At 36.2% G+C, this 13,805-nt stretch overlaps 1 protein-coding gene and 1 long non-coding RNA gene across 39 annotated transcripts in view; one reads left to right on the top strand and one right to left on the bottom strand.

The window, feature by feature from the left end:
• The window catches only part of LOC123793446 (uncharacterized), a 386,505-nt gene extending 376,296 nt beyond the window's left edge, over window positions 1–10,209 (bottom strand). For 31 of the 38 annotated variants that reach the window (XR_015722487.1, XR_015722486.1, XR_015722485.1 and 28 more), the window contains exons 1-3: window positions 7,937–9,770; window positions 2,780–2,862; window positions 567–1,670 (exon numbers count right to left, since the gene is read on the bottom strand). Coding sequence is in view for 32 of the 38 variants with exons in the window: in XM_087857801.1 (XP_087713927.1) it covers window positions 567–1,670; window positions 2,780–2,862; window positions 7,937–8,057 (1,308 nt within the window). In the remaining 6 variants the exon portion in view is untranslated. The other 7 variants (XM_087857789.1, XM_087857819.1, XM_087857790.1 and 4 more) reach the window with 7 other exon arrangements.
• LOC123791705 (uncharacterized) lies at window positions 4,594–7,935 on the top strand. Its single transcript, XR_006779490.2, has 2 exons — window positions 4,594–4,678; window positions 6,062–7,935. It is a non-coding gene; the product is annotated as an uncharacterized LOC123791705 (long non-coding RNA).
• Window positions 10,210–13,805: the final 3,596 nt, after the last annotated feature.

Raw genomic sequence — 13,805 nt, 5'->3', positions numbered from 1 at the left:
CTCCCTCTCAAATAAATAAATAAATAAATCTTTTAAAAAAACACGCTAGAGATTATTATATGTTTTTTAAAGATTTATTTATTTTAGAGAGAGAGAGCATGAGCAGGAGGGGCAGAGGGAGAAGGAGAGAGAAACTAAAGCAGACTCCACACTGAGCGCAGAGCCCAACGCGGGGCTTGATCTCACAACCCTGAGATCACGACCCACGCCAAAACCAAGAGTCAGATGCTCAACTGTGCCACCCAGGCACCTCAAGATAACTGCATTTTTTAAGCCATTTTCTTTACCGTTAGTTTGGTTCATGAGGTCACACGGTACCTAGCTAAATTAGTTTCCCAGTTCATATGCCACTTGGGAGACTGACAGAGAAACTTAAGGAAAAGAAATCATAAGAATGCTTCCTGCACTCCTATCATTTACATAGCAGAAATAATCTATTTCCAAACACAATTACATATTTAGACAACCCATCTTATACACAAAGTTTTTTCATAAGTGGAAAATCAAAATGGCTCAGATAATGATAAAGAGAAAAAACAAGACAACAGCAGTAAAGTGAATTCTACCTCTTTTTGAAGTTGAACGTTCTCATTTTCCAATGACACGAATTCTACCAGTAACAGGCCCATCTCATTCACACACTTTAGTATATCTGGCTGTAATCCTTCACTTCGATAGACTTCTGATGTTCTGTAACTACATGATGGAGAAGAACTCACATGTTCTAATTCAGGTTCCATGCTTCTATAGTTATTAGTACTGTCGTTATCTGCATTTAGTGGCTTCTGAAAGGAGTCTTTTGTTTTCTTGTAAGTGTTTGTAACAGCAGAAATATTGTGCCTTTTCATTTGAACCATTTGTCTCATTTCATGGAAGCACGCAAGCCAAAAATCAAAAAGCCTTCTTAGATCACTAGACGGAGGTATACATCCAACGTCTAATTTACAATTAGTGCTATTTTGGTTCATACTTGCTGACATTCCCATATCAAATTCTTGGTCCTCTTTCACTTCAAACGTAACGAGTGGGTTCCTTACGTTTTTATTTTCTGTATCACTATTAAAACCCTCATTTTTGTTAAAAACGTGCTCAATGTCTAGTGTACCATTTTCACAGTCTGATTTATTTCCACTGGATGAAATATTAGAAGATGACTGGCAAGCATATGCCAAGGACCCAGAGTTTGGACGAGAAAGAATGACCTTTTTGACACTAGGCTCTTTTTGTTCAGGAAATGCCTGAAATACTACAGGGACAGGCACTGCAAATGCATCTTTTTTCTCACAACCAAGTCCATCATTTGTTAAATGAGAAGGTATTTCCTTTAAGTTTGCTCCTTCTTTAAAGTTACCATGTCGTGATTCTTCTTTAGGATAAGTAGTAATTTTGTCCTTTTTACAAATTGCACCAAATTTCCGCTTTAACTTACTGGTGATGAGTTTTACATTAGTTTTCCACTCTAATTTGCCTTTTCTGTTCCACATTTTCTCATCCTTTTGCACAGAAGGATGTACTGAATATACAGATAGATCATCCTCTCTATCACATTTCTTATTCATTTCTGGTTCTTGAGCCATTTTTTGTAGATGCAAAAGTGGAATGTTACCTTGATGGATCTGATTTTCAGATGTCTTTTCTGCCAGGATACATGTTTGTAAAATAACTTTATCCTTATGTAATCAAGTATGGACAAAGAAAAATTAGAAAACAATTAAAATTTAACTGTTAAATTTCTTAAGCTATGTTAGGCTGCTCCTAAGTCACTGGATTGTCACTAAGAAGTGAGAAATAACTCACCCTAGCCTAAGACAGAAGAAAAACATAAATCCATAAACTTCATTTTGTCAGTTTTTTGGAACTAAACAATTCATTACATGTTACAGCTACCAAAAAAGGAATTAGATGATTTCTAATGCTACAAACTTAAAACACTTTATCTCACCATACCTTAAATAGTGAGCCCCTACAGTGCATGTGAGGATATTTTTTGAAGATTAATAACTAGAGAATAGGCAAATGTTAAATTATTAGAAGCCAAAATCAATTAACAGCAATCAGAAAGAAAACCAAATTCCTAAATTTTAATTCAAATTCTATACTATGATAGTGTTATACGTCACTATACATTATCTGCTTGTATCCAGCTCTAATATATTGTAATGCCCACTGAGTGGATACAAAAAATTTAATAAGACTCACTGATTTCCTATGCTGAAATGAAATAACTGAAAAAGTTATTATTACTCAAGCACAAAGGTCCCATCCTGGAAGGAATGACTCTACAATAGGCAATTGTGTTGATTTTATGACCCCGCTCTCTGAAGTCAACTACACAGAGATCACAAGGCAAAATAAATCTTTAATCTGGGCATTAGTGACTGGCAGTACACAACTGCACATTTTGAACCACTAAGAATAATTACTCCTACATGAATCTAAGTCAGCAGTCATTATTGTCACACTGCTCATAATTTAACTACTTACACAGATGATTCAATATTTGATGTTACCTTCTTTATCATGTAAAAATTACAAAAATGCAAGCAAACAATATTCATGAATTTTTTTTGTCTCAATTCCAAGGATAAAGTTTAGCTGTAAGTTACTACAAATTCTAACAATATTTTAAGCTTTGTAACTTGTAAAATTTTAGAAAAACTATTAAATTATAATCTGTTGACTTCAATATGTCCGTTCAAAAGATAATTTCGTTTGAGCTAGGTTACATTATTAAAGCAGGGAAAACCATATAAAATCAGAAATCTAAATTTTTACATACCTGCAGGTGGTTATTTTCCCTTTCACCCTGTCTTTCTTGCTCTTCTTCTGATGTCATTTCTAAGTTTCGTTCTGCTGACAAGTCTATATATTTAGTAAAAATGGACTACTTTTAGCATGGTTAGATAAAAGTTATAACCTCCATAAAAATAGAAAATAACATTTTATCGATTACGAGTTTAAATTACACTCTTTAGCTGAATATTTACTTGAAGAAATACTTTTCATTATCGAAAACTTCAACAAACCATTTGGGAAATCCTAAATGTCACCAGGTTAAAGGCATACAAACATCTCAAAGATTCATTCACAAATTCATCCACCTAACATCCATGAACAAAACAACCAGAAACAAAATTTGAAAAGACAGCAGAAACATATAAAATCTCAACAGACTATTCTTCACCTTATAACAGTACCTCTGAAACAACACCCTAAGCTTCAACTACATTATTCGTGGTTGCCAAAATTACTAGTACTTTTGATGCCACTATCAGTGTACAACCTTCCCACGGGTGTATGTGCCTGATGAGTGTAAACATTCCTGAAATGTTTTCCTCTACTACTTGACAAATTTCTTTACACCTTTTAGGACACAGACTGCTATATGTAAGTCATCCTTGATTATGGCTATCCTTCCCCAGATAAACAGGTGTCTCTTTCTTTGGGGCTACCTTAGTACTTTACAGATTTTTCTAGCGTATCTTCACCACCTGAACTGCTAATTACTTCTTTATATATCTATTTCTTTTGCTCCTACACTGTGTGGAACAATCTCTCTCTCCCTCTCTTTTCAGAGAGGGAGAGGGGGAGGAGCAGAGGGGGAGAGAGAATCTTGACCAGGCTCCATGCCCAGCACTGAGCCCCAAACAGGGCTCGATCTCACAACTCTGAGGTCATGACCTGAGCTGAAATCAAGAGTTGGACACTCAACCTACTGAACCACCAAGGCACCCCTGTATGGGACAATCTCTCAAATCATCTCTGTGTAAACAGTCTTTATTTTACTCACTCATTTTTTACCGAATTCCCACTGAGTGCTAGGCACCCAGGTTTAAAGAAGCATGTAGATAAAAGGTGTCAGATAAAAGGTGGCACCCAGGTTTAAAGAAGCATGCAGATAAAAAGAAAAACAATGGTTTTTCTAGAGATAATGCCTGAACTGAGACTACAACAGTGAGGTCAGCCAGATTCAAAGGGGTTAGAAGGTAGAAAATGGGGACAGTAGGCAAGGCTGTAGTAAGACAAGGGAGAGAAGCCCACAACAGGGTAAATACTTGTCTAAACTACAGGGATCCAAGAGGAAGACATCACCAGCAGTTCAGAATGCCAGAGAAAAGGGCAGACAGCAGAAAGCATCAGACAGCGTTTGGAAGAATTCAAGATTGTGAAAGCTTTATATGTAATTTTAAGATACCCGGACACAAATGTTTTTCCAACAGTAGTTCATAATCATATTTGCGTTTGAGACAGATCACTCTAAATGCCGCGGAGAGCAATGAATTTGAGGGGCATTGTAATAAAAGATGGGAGATGAATTAGAAGACAGTAACACAAAATAAAGATGAAGCAAGCACACCTGAACTGACAGAATGGTTCCAGAAATAATCAGGATATAAAATTATCAGGGCCCAGGACAGAATAAATCTGTACTAATTGAATAAACACACTATCTTGGATTCCTAGAGAACTAACTTTGCTCATTACCTTATAAAAGGCATCAAGTGAGAAGAGAAATAATCTACATGAACTGTTTTAAGTTGCTTGTATTTATTTTTTAATTTTTCTCTTTCGTATCTTCCTGTGTTACAGGAGCCTGTAGGTGTTTTGTCTTAAAAGTCCTGCTTCTTGGATCCACCAAGCTCAGGAAGAAGTAACAGCAAACAAGTCAATTGTATAGGTAAACAACTTTGAATTCATTGCCTGTACTCACTACTCTAGGAGCTAACTGAAAATCTTTTGAAAATACAGTGTTAATTCTACAAGTAAAGAAAGAACATAAAACTACAGGGGTGAAAAAAATACTGTACTCTTTATTAGTACAGACCTGATCATATGAGAGAAAAGGCACTGAATTAACTGGTACATTAAGTAGAGCACACATTAGATGTGGTTCATCAATAGATGTGGTTCATCTTAGAATTAAAACTGATTTTCCATAGATCATTTTTAAATGATATAGTACTATTTAAAACCAATATTCCATTTATTCATTAAAAATAATAAAGGAGGGCGCCTGGGTGGCTCAGCTGGCAAAACAGCTGCCTTCGGCTCAGGTCATGATCTGGGATTCCTGGGATCGAGTCCTCCATCAGGCTCCCTGCTCAGCTGGGAGAGTCTCCTTCTCCCTCTGCCCCTCCTCCCACTCGTTCTCTCAATCTGTCTCTCTCAAATACATAAAATCTTTAGATAATAATCATAATAATAAAGGGACACCTGGGCGGCTCAGTGAGTTAAGCGTCCGTCCGACTCTTGATTTCAGCTCAGGTCATGATCTCAAGGTCCTAAGATCAAGCCCCCCATCAGGCCCGGTGCTGAGCATGGAGCCTGCTTGGGATTCTCTCCCTCCCTCTCCCTCTGCCTCTCCCTCCCTCCCCACTTTCTCTCTCTAAAAAAAATAAAAATAAGAAAGCAAGGAGATGGACTATGCATACAGAGCTGAGAAGGTGATAACTACATAGTAAATCCTCAACGATTCCCATTACTGCTGGGAAAACCAACTCTAAAATAAAGTCATAGAGAATACAGGAAATAGTCTAATATTTCGTTTGGGAAGGTGCTTTTATTAGGTACAGTGAATATAGTTTAACCAATACTTGTGAATTTAGAGCTATAAAAATAAAGCTAAGAAATTATGTTTTGAGTAAGCAATCTTTAGATTGCTACCTAGTATTCTCAACTGGCTCCAAAGTTCTAAATATAATCTTGCTACCCGCTCTCAAGCGAATGCAAAAAACTAGCCTAAAGGAAATTACTTTCTCCTCATTCTTATTCATATGTTGTTTTGCTTAGAGCAAGAATGCAAATGTCTTGCTAAAAGATATTCTGTTTGGTTGTAGGTTGCAGAAAAGGAGTAAACACAAAGTAATTTTTGCCACAAAATTAGTTTTGAAAAATCAGAACTATGGTGAAGTCATGGAGAGGTTGAATTCTCTATGATTCTTTATTACCTTCTTTGCGCTCTCTGGTTTCTGGTGGCTGTGATTCACACAGGTCGTGGAGTTTATAATTCTCTAACAGAAACACAGCTCCAATATTATTCATCTTTTCTTTATCTACTAAGGTCGTCTGTCCAAATTCTGTGGGTGCTGACTGAATTTTGGTCATCGATTGTGATATAGATGGGCACCTATCATCAACCTTCAAATCCCTGTATCTTTGACAAGTCTCATTATTCTGGGTCAAACCAGTGGACTCCCAATTGGACAAATCGGAAAACAAAGTTTCATTTATTAGAATGTAAATAATAAGACAAACTTGACTAATCCGTATAAACTCTTTTGTCAAAGAAGCAGTCCCATGTCCTGTTCTTCTCCCACACATACTACTGCTCATTCATAACTTACTGTATTTTACATGTCCTCTACTTGCCATTCACACAGATGAATTTAACTGTCTCTCATGTTTTTTATTCTCTAGTATTACATATTTTAACTCACTCACCAAGCTCTATTACATATTCTGTATTCCCTAAGGACTTTTGTTCATTAGTAATTAAGATTTTCCAAGGTATGAATTATTTTAGTAACAACATTTATGTCTAACCATTTATTTTATGTTTAAATACGCACCCTGTGTTCTACAGACATGGGTTTTAAAACATTTTCAACGAATGGTACTACCTTAATTACAATGACATGGTCTTTCCTCAATGCACCAATATCTTCAGAAATTTTTAAGCCTTGGATAAACATCATAAACTTACATGAGAAAAGCAAGCCTCGGGTGATCTAATCATTTCCAAGTAAAAACAGAATGAGTCTCAGTCCACAGCAGATCCAAAAACTACAGTGCCATGAAACAGGAAATGTATAACAAAACTATTTTCCTTTTTTTTTAAACAAGATTGTCTGATTTAAGCCTCTTAAGGCTAGTGAAAGAAAAAAGCAAGAAATGCAGAAACGAAACCTTAATGCCCATTTCATCACAAGGGTCCCTTTATCATTTTGCATCCATGACCCCTGTGTATGGTTTAAAACAGTCCTCCCGTGTCTTCTGAGAATCCGGAGTTCCAAAGTCCATCCATTCACAGGGTCCAAGAGGTCAAAACTGTTTTCACAATAATGCTAAATGTTATTTGACATTTTCACTCTCATTCTCTTATTACGTGTACGGTCAAGTTTTCTAAAGATATGATACGTGATAGTATCACAAGTCACATGATTAGTGGGTCATAGCTCGAATGGCTAACAATGTATGATTGTGTATGCTTGTATTTTAAATGTTTGTTTTAATTTCTAATATTGTAAATATCAACAGATGCAACCCACTAAAGCAGAAATTCTTTGGAATTCCTAATAATTTTTAGATAGTATAAAAGGACCCTAAGGCCAATAAGTTTCAGAATTACTGTTTTCAAAGATTGTGTCTGACAAATATTAAGATCTACCTAACTACTTCCCACATTTTTAATAATCAAAGATACCATACACACACACACACACACACACACACACACACACACACACACACACACACACCGTGTCTGCTAATAACATCTATTTGGCTTCAGATGACCAACAAAACAACACTAAGATGAAATAAAATTAAAACACAATTGACATGACAGCTAGTGAAGCTTTACTCCAGATAAAGATCAGAATTCATATAAACATTGAACACTGGCAAAACCTTAGAGTCTACTAATAATTTCTAGGAATCCTTAGGAAGTAAAGGGATTCGAAACTAGAACTTTAGGATTTCAAAACATAAAAGTACAAACTTGAGCTAAAACTTCATTTTTAAAATCTCTTTTTCTAATGCTTGTAAATATCTTTTGTTCAAACATGGATATCAACAATGATATCTACCTTATTTATGTCAAATCCGTCAGTTAAATTTGCCATTAACCCCCCAAAAAATCAGAATAAGAAGAGGGTAAGCATTGAATATTTTACTGTACTTCTTTCCACCATTAAATTTGTATTGTACAATTTACCTGACTTTGATGTGTCTTTTTTCTTAATCTCTATTGTTTTATTACGAACAGAAGCCTTCACCTCAATGATCGGCTGAATGGGTATTGAAACAATATGATTAAGACATAATGTACATTTCATTCAATTTCTAATTAAAAATACAAATAATGCTGAACTTACCAATAACGTAAAGGCAATTAACACATTTTGTATATTACATGTCTTATATACTGTGTTCTTACAATAGAAACTAAAGAAAAGCCTATTAAGAAAATCATAAGGAAGAGAAAATACATTAACAGTACAGTACTGTATGGAAAAAAAATCTGTAAGTGGACAAACAATTCAAACCCATCTTGTTCAAGGGTCAACTGTATACCTATACGGTGTCACTGAAACTTAACATACCCCAAATTAGAAATCCACTTTCCCATTCTAACTTTCCCATTCTTCTCCTGACACTAATGTCATTTATTTTTTGTCCTTCAGAAATCTTCACATTTAAAAAAGTGTCATCAATATACACCAAATCACTAAAGACTGCTGTGATCATTTTTGTCTTATATTTCTATAGCACCCTTTACAGTTTACAAAGTGTTTTCACATTTGTTACCACATTTGTTCATTACACATACCAGAGAAGTAGGTATGAGTACCATTTCTATGAATGAGGTCACTGACATTCAAACAGGTTAAACAAGTTTCTCTGGGATCCCACAACTACCAAGTGACAGAACCAGGATGCTAGCATATCTCTTGACTTCAAATATGGTGCTCACACCATGTGTAGCACCTGCCTGTGCTAAGAGATCAGGCCCTTTAATCCCCTTCTATAGTCAATCACCTTAGAATAGGCCATCATTAATTTATACTTGTTTCTACAAGTATGGCTGCCACAAAGATACTCAATGCATACTATTTTAACTATCTGAAATGGTTTTTAGCTATTAAAACATCAGTAAAGCAGGGGAGCCTGCGTGGCTCAGTGGGTTCTGGGATCTAGCTCCATGTGCTCAGCGGGAAGCCTGCTTCTCCCTCTCCCTCTGCCCCCCTCCCCGCCACCTGCTCATGCTCTCTTCCTCTCTCTCTCTCCCTATCTCTCTGAAATAAATAAAATCTGTTTAAAAATAAATAAATACAACACCACTAAACCAAATTGTTATTACAATTCCAATGCTCCTTGTAAATTTACTTGACAATCCAAATATAATACTTTCAGGGGCCCTGGATAGCTCAGCCGGTTGAGTGTCGAACTCTTCGAGTCAGTTGGGCTCTGCACTCAAGCGTGGATTCAGATTCAGATTCTCTCTCCCTCTCGCTCCCGCCCACTCACTCACTCTCTCAAATAAATAAATAAATAAATAAATAAATAAATAAATAAATAAATAAATAAAATCTTTTAGAAATGTGTATATATATAATACTTTCATATCCCAGGCATTATCGTTTCAAGTTCCGGCTATAAAAAACTATAATCCAAACTCTTTCTAGATCTCATTAGCAGCTTTGCACATCCATATACACCACAGAATCATACATTTGGCCCTAGGTTGGCCTGGACCAATTCTTTAGTTTTTTAGATATCTTAATTTCAAAACCCAAACTAATTCCTTTTCAGTTCTAAGCCTCAGTTTTCTCCAATAATACTACACAGCTTTTGTTAAGCTTGCAAATTAGCAGAACTGTATTATGCTATATCATTATATTTACACATAATGATTTTGTCAATTACAGGTAAAAGGATAAGGAAATACTTTTTATGGGCAAACACACAGACAAGAGAGTAAAGCCTAAGCATTCCTTTCATGTTTTCACATCACTCAACGCTTATATTGTAAAACAAGAAGAAGAAAACAGTACCTCAGAATGCCAAGGTGATTCTCTATCTTCCTCTTCTCCCAATCCTATTACCATAACTACAAAATATAGTCACAGATACATTAATAAGAACATGTATCATTATGAATTTCAAACATATATACAAGCCTATCCGTATTTAAGAATATTCCAATAATATAAAAGGGATAGGAGTAAGATTTTCAGAGCTGAAGTATTTTCAAGAAGAAAAAGTTGGTAGTCATCGGGATACTTATAAAGAAAGACAGCAAAAGAAAAATACCTTAATGAAATGGAAAACATATCTGGATCTACAGACTTACAGATTGTGATATACCAGCACTTAAGCATAGAAAAAGATTCATAGATGTTCACTCACTTACCATCTCCATTATTTTTGGATGCTCTATCAGCAGAAGTCAAGTTGTCATTAACTGTTTGCTCTCGTGGAGCACTTTCCATATCAATCCCATTGTCCTTTTCCCCAATTGCTGATAGCACCTCTCCGTCCTATAAAAACAACACAAAACAAAACCCACCTTCAGAAAACATCACATTAATTCAATTGCTCGCTCACTCACTTACTCAAGAAAGACAAATACATACCGTCTCCGTCAAGTCATAGGCACTATCCTGGGACAAGTTGGAAATAGAAAGAAAAGACAGAGACTACCCTATATGCTAGTAGGACCAGAGATGGACGAAAACAGGTAAGAACACAGAGTATCATTTACTAGTTCTACAGGTGAGGTGAATGAAGCACAGCGAAGGCACAAAAGAGAAAACAGTTGTATGTGGGAAGCTCAGGAAGTGCTGCAAAGATAGGGCTGTATCTTGAAAGACAGACAAAGTGCACAAGGAGGGTGTGAAGGGCCTTCTAGAAAAGGTAGGAGGAGCAAAAGGATGAACTATGAAATAACACAGGAAGTGACGATAGCTAGAGAATGTGGCAAAACTGGAACACACTTTTTGGGAATGGGATACAGACATGTAATTGGAAAATCAGGACTGAACCAAAAAGGTGTCATGCTAGAATATGAACTTTCTCCTTCATGTCATGGGTATCCACCAAATAAGCGGAGAAGTTACATCATCACAAACATATTTAAAAAGGTCACTCTGACAGCAATGTCAAGATGAGCATAAAGGAACCAAAACCAGAAGAGCATTTCAAAATTATAGGTGAGGGGGTGAATTATGGTAATAAGATATGAAAAATGGTAAGCAGGGACAAAATACTGAATGTGGTGAATGACTGAATGTGCTAAATTTTTTTTTGTTTTTTAACTTATTTCTTTTTTAAATTTTTGTTGATTGATTGATTGATTGATTGGTCAGGGAAAGAGAGAGAGAGCACAAGCAGGAGGAGTGGCAGGCAGAGAGAGAAGCCGGCTCCACGCTGAGCAAGGAGCCCAACCCGGGACTGGATCCCAGGATCCTGGGATCATGACCTGAGCTGAAGGCAGACACTTACTTAACCCACTGAGCCAGCCAGGTGTCGCTTTTCTAATTTAAATTCAATTAATTAACATATAATGTATTACTGGTTTCAGAGGTAGAGATGTGGTGATTGTTTTTTAAAAATTTATTTATTTATTTTTAGAGAGAGAAGTGTGCGCATGCAGGGGAAGGGGCAGAGGGAGAGGAAGAGAGAGAATCCTCAAGCAGACTCCCTACTGAGTATGGAGCCAGACATGGGGCTTGATATACCAGGACCCCGAGAACACGACCTGAGCCAGTCATGAGTCAGATGCTTAACCGAGTGAGCCACCCAGGTGCCCCTGGATATAGCAATTTCGGGGAAGTTTGGAGTCCAGGATTTTTCCTGCTTCAGTGTTTCGGTGGTGCCATACACTAGCATGGGGAAAACAAATGACAGAGCAGATTACAAAAAGTCAGGGAAGTGGGAAAGGTCATAAACGATGTTTTCAATCCGGGACATACCAAATTTGAAGCACCCAGGAGACTTAAGAAGAAAGTTATAGACAAATACATTTGAAGTAGGAAAAAAATGACATTGCTCAGGAAAATATAATTAATATAATTACACATATTTAAATATAAATATAACAAAATATAATTGATATAAGTAAATAATGTAAACCTACACAGAACTCTGAAATTTTCAGAACAAAAATAAAGGTAGGGGGAAAAAGCCATGGGATTCAATATTTCAATTATATACTTCACATTAGTTTCAAGGATAGAAAATACACTTTTATTAACATAGGCAAGTTAATGGGCACCTGGGTGGCTCAGTTGGTTAAGCAGCTGACTCTGGATTTTGGCTCAGGTCATGATCTCGGGTTTGTGAGACTGAGCCCCACATCAGGCTCCATGCTCAGTGGGAAGTCGGCTTCTCTCCCTCTCTCTTCCTCTCCCTCTTACCCTCTCCCCCCACCACACACTCCCTCTCTCTCTCGCTCTGAAATAAATAAAACTTTAGGAAAAAAACATACGCAGGCAAGTATTCATCTCTGTAATGAACAGCATTTTAAAGATTAATAAAAAGATTTAATCGCAAAACACCGATTTAAGATTTTATAAGAATACTCCTTTTTAAAAAACAATCTTAAAAAGATTTAAATTGTGGAAGAGAAATACTTATGGGATCACAGCATTTTGAGGCATTTTTAAGTACTACTATGATTTATGAAAAAAGATAAATCCCATTTTAAAATTCACATAGTTTTCTTCTGTGAACTGTGACTAGCAAACTAATAGCTCTAATTTCCTATCTACGAATACAAGACAGTAGTTAAGGACTGGAGAAAGAACCTAGTACTAACAAATTAATAATCATGACCATCCAAGCTGAATGTTTTAAAGACTCCAAATACATGTATGATTATCAAGCAGGGCCCAATATTCACATGAGGAAAGAAGAAAGGGACCAAAAAAATCCAATCACCAGTATTTCTGAGTTTCAGATTCGAAAGAATTCGCACGTTAAATTTAACAACTACGTGCGTGCCTGGCTGGCTCAATCGGAAGGGTGTGTGACTCTTGATCTCAGGGTTGTGAGTTCAAGCCCCGTGTTGGGTATAGAGATTACTCAAAATTTTTAAAACCTAAAAAAACCCCCAAGAATTAACAACTAGGAATACTAAAGTTTCCTGGGAATAATATAAAATGTATCCACTATTGGAGATACTTGAAAAAGTAAAAATCATCTTCCAGAAATAATTCTGTACACTCTGTTGGCAACCTTTCCTTCCTTATGACTCTACGATGACAAATAGTTCATATTAGAAAAAAACTTATAAATTGTGAGTTCATTCATTTGATGTCTTTGTATGTATCTATTATATGCAGATATAATTAAAAATAAATAAATCAGAATCCAGAAACAATTTTCTCCTTTAAGAGTGTTGCAGCTTAAAATTTATTTCATTTGCTGGATAAAGATTAAGAACCTCACTTACATAATCAGAAATTTCCGTTTTAATTAATGAAAAGACTACATAAAATGTTTACTTATTTCCTCTCTTTATTCTCAAAAAGATCTAAAACCTGCCAAGATTATACCACACAGTACGTTAAATTAGAAACCACAAGGAAGGGCACCTGGGTGGCTCAGTTGGTTAAGCGTCTGCCTTCAGCTCAGGTCATGATCCCAGGGTCCTGGGATCGAGTCCTGAATCAGGCTCCCTGCTCAGTGGGGTGTCTGCTTCTCCCTCTGCCCCTCCCCCTGCTTCTGTGTGCTCCAGCTCTCAATATCTCTCTCTCACTCTCTCGCACAAAATAAATAAATAAAATCTTCAAAAAAAAGAAAGAAAGGAAGGCAGAAAGGAACCAGAAGGAAGACAATGGCCAAAAATTCAAAATTCATAATAAATCTGATTAAGGTCTAACACAGATTTCACTTTGCATTATCACAGATTTTGCTAAATTAAATATGAGATATCACACTTTATTAAAGTTAAAGGGATAAAATTTTCTTCCAGGCTTCATGAAAATCAGCTGTAAGTCATTCAGAAGAGTCTAAGCATTTGTATTACCTGACTTTGTTTTCTTAGTTTGCACTCAAAATAATCTCTACCCTATTTTATA

Source organism: Ursus americanus, chromosome 31 (genome assembly GCF_024610735.1).
Source record: "Ursus americanus isolate L20-20 chromosome 31, mUrsAme1.1.p, whole genome shotgun sequence".
Lineage (NCBI taxonomy): Eukaryota > Metazoa > Chordata > Mammalia > Carnivora > Ursidae > Ursus > Ursus americanus.
Note: the sequence above shows the minus strand (reverse complement) of the source record. Positions and strands in the feature narration are given on the sequence as shown.